Source organism: Larimichthys crocea, unplaced genomic scaffold, assembly GCF_000972845.2.
Source record: "Larimichthys crocea isolate SSNF unplaced genomic scaffold, L_crocea_2.0 scaffold385, whole genome shotgun sequence".
Taxonomy (NCBI): domain Eukaryota; kingdom Metazoa; phylum Chordata; class Actinopteri; family Sciaenidae; genus Larimichthys; species Larimichthys crocea.
The window spans coordinates 99,922-101,734 of NW_020855041.1; the positions used below are offsets into that span (position 1 = coordinate 99,922).

Sequence of the window (1,813 nt, forward strand, 5' to 3'; positions counted from 1 at the left end):
CACACACACACACAGACACACACACAGACACACACACACACACACACACACACACAGACACACACACACAGACACACACACAGACACATGCACACACACACAGACACATGCACACACAGACACAGACACACACACACAGACACACACACAGACACATGCACGCACACACAGACACACACACAGACACACACACACACACAGACACACACACAGACACACACACACACACACACACACACACAGACACACACACAGACACATGCACACACACACAGACACATGCACACACAGACACAGACACACACACACAGACACACACACAGACACATGCACGCACACACAGACACATGCACACACACAGACACAGACACATGCACGCACACACACACACACACAGACGTAACATGTCACATTTCAGTGTGTATAATTTTGTGTGTGTGTGAGACAGAACCCGGACATCGTGCTGGTCCACTACCTGAATGTGCCGTCCCTGGAGGATTCTGGGAAATGCAGTCCGCTGCTGTGCGCGGTGTCCGACCGCCATGACAGCGTGCGTTGGAGCCAAGACGACCTGCTGAACCAGCTGAAGCCCATGTGTAAGGCCGAGTAATCAGATTACACCGAGGAGTACGTGATGTTAGCGTGTAGCGTGCTCACGTGTTCGCCTCTCCTCAGTCCACAGCATGAAGTGTTCGGTCGGTTCTGGTGATTTCAGCATCGAGGAGTTGGTTCAGCACATTCTGGACCGGCAGAGAACCAAACCACAGCCGCGCACACACGCCTGCCTCTGTAACGCTGCCCAGGGTAACGCCTCTCTGTGACATCACTGTGACCTCACTGTGACCTCACTGTGACCCCAGTCTGACATCACTCTGACCCCAGTCTGACCTCACTCTGACCTCACTCTGACCTCACTCTGACCTCACTCTGACCTCACTCTGACCTCAGTCTGACCTCAGTCTAACATCACTCTGACCTCACTCTGACCTCAGTCTGACCCCAGTCTGACATCACTCTGACCTCACTCTGACCTCACTCTGACCCCAGTCTGACCTCAGTCTAACATCACTCTGACCTCACTCTGACCTCACTCTGACCTCAGTCTGACCTCACTCTGACCTCACTCTGACCTCAGTCTGACCTCAGTCTAACATCACTCTGACCTCACTCTGACCTCACTCTGACCTCACTCTGACCTCAAGTGGAAAAGAACAGAGAATACGGCAACACGAAACCGCCCCGCACCAGGAACACAGCGAAGTCCCTGAGGTCTGTGTCGGTGGTTCCGTAGCAGAAACATGAAAAGTAAACGCGCAACGGGAGTCGTAACAAGGCTGAGTAGATCATCACTCCGCACGGCAGCCGACCAATCCGCGCAACAAACCAAACTCCCTTCACTCCACGGCTCTCTGCGCCCCGTCACAGAGAACAAATCCAGCCCCAACACAGCCCCGGCGATGCCAGGTCTGTTAATTAAGCGACGGCAAGCTCTGTCATAAAACCCGACGCACGCAGGCAGCCGCAAACACCAAAGCACCCGATACAACAAAACCCCCACACGCTAAAAATATCCCGGCCGAACTCCCGCCTTCGACCCGACCTAGCGGCTCCTTCCGTCTTCGCCCCTGAACCTCCACAAAAGGGTCAACGTACGGCGGCCGCCCTGCCCCCCCCTCCTTCCCCCTCCTCCCCGTCTCCTCAGCCCTCCTCCGCACCCTCTATAAAAACCCCTAAAAAAACCCAAACTACTATAACCAACCCCAACTAAACCAAATACCCTAGATGACCATACCCCAAAACCCACCCCTAATCT

The 1,813-nt window shown here is 54.2% G+C and overlaps 1 protein-coding gene across 1 annotated transcript in view; it reads left to right on the forward strand.

Annotated features, from left to right (window-relative positions):
- The window catches only part of camta2 (calmodulin binding transcription activator 2), a 26,228-nt gene that overhangs the window by 7,272 nt on the left and 17,143 nt on the right, over positions 1-1,813 (forward strand). The window contains exons 2-3 of the mRNA XM_027276470.1: positions 445-596; positions 676-818. Coding sequence (XP_027132271.1) covers positions 445-596; positions 676-818 — 295 coding nt within the window. The remainder of the gene's footprint in view (positions 1-444; positions 597-675; positions 819-1,813) is intronic.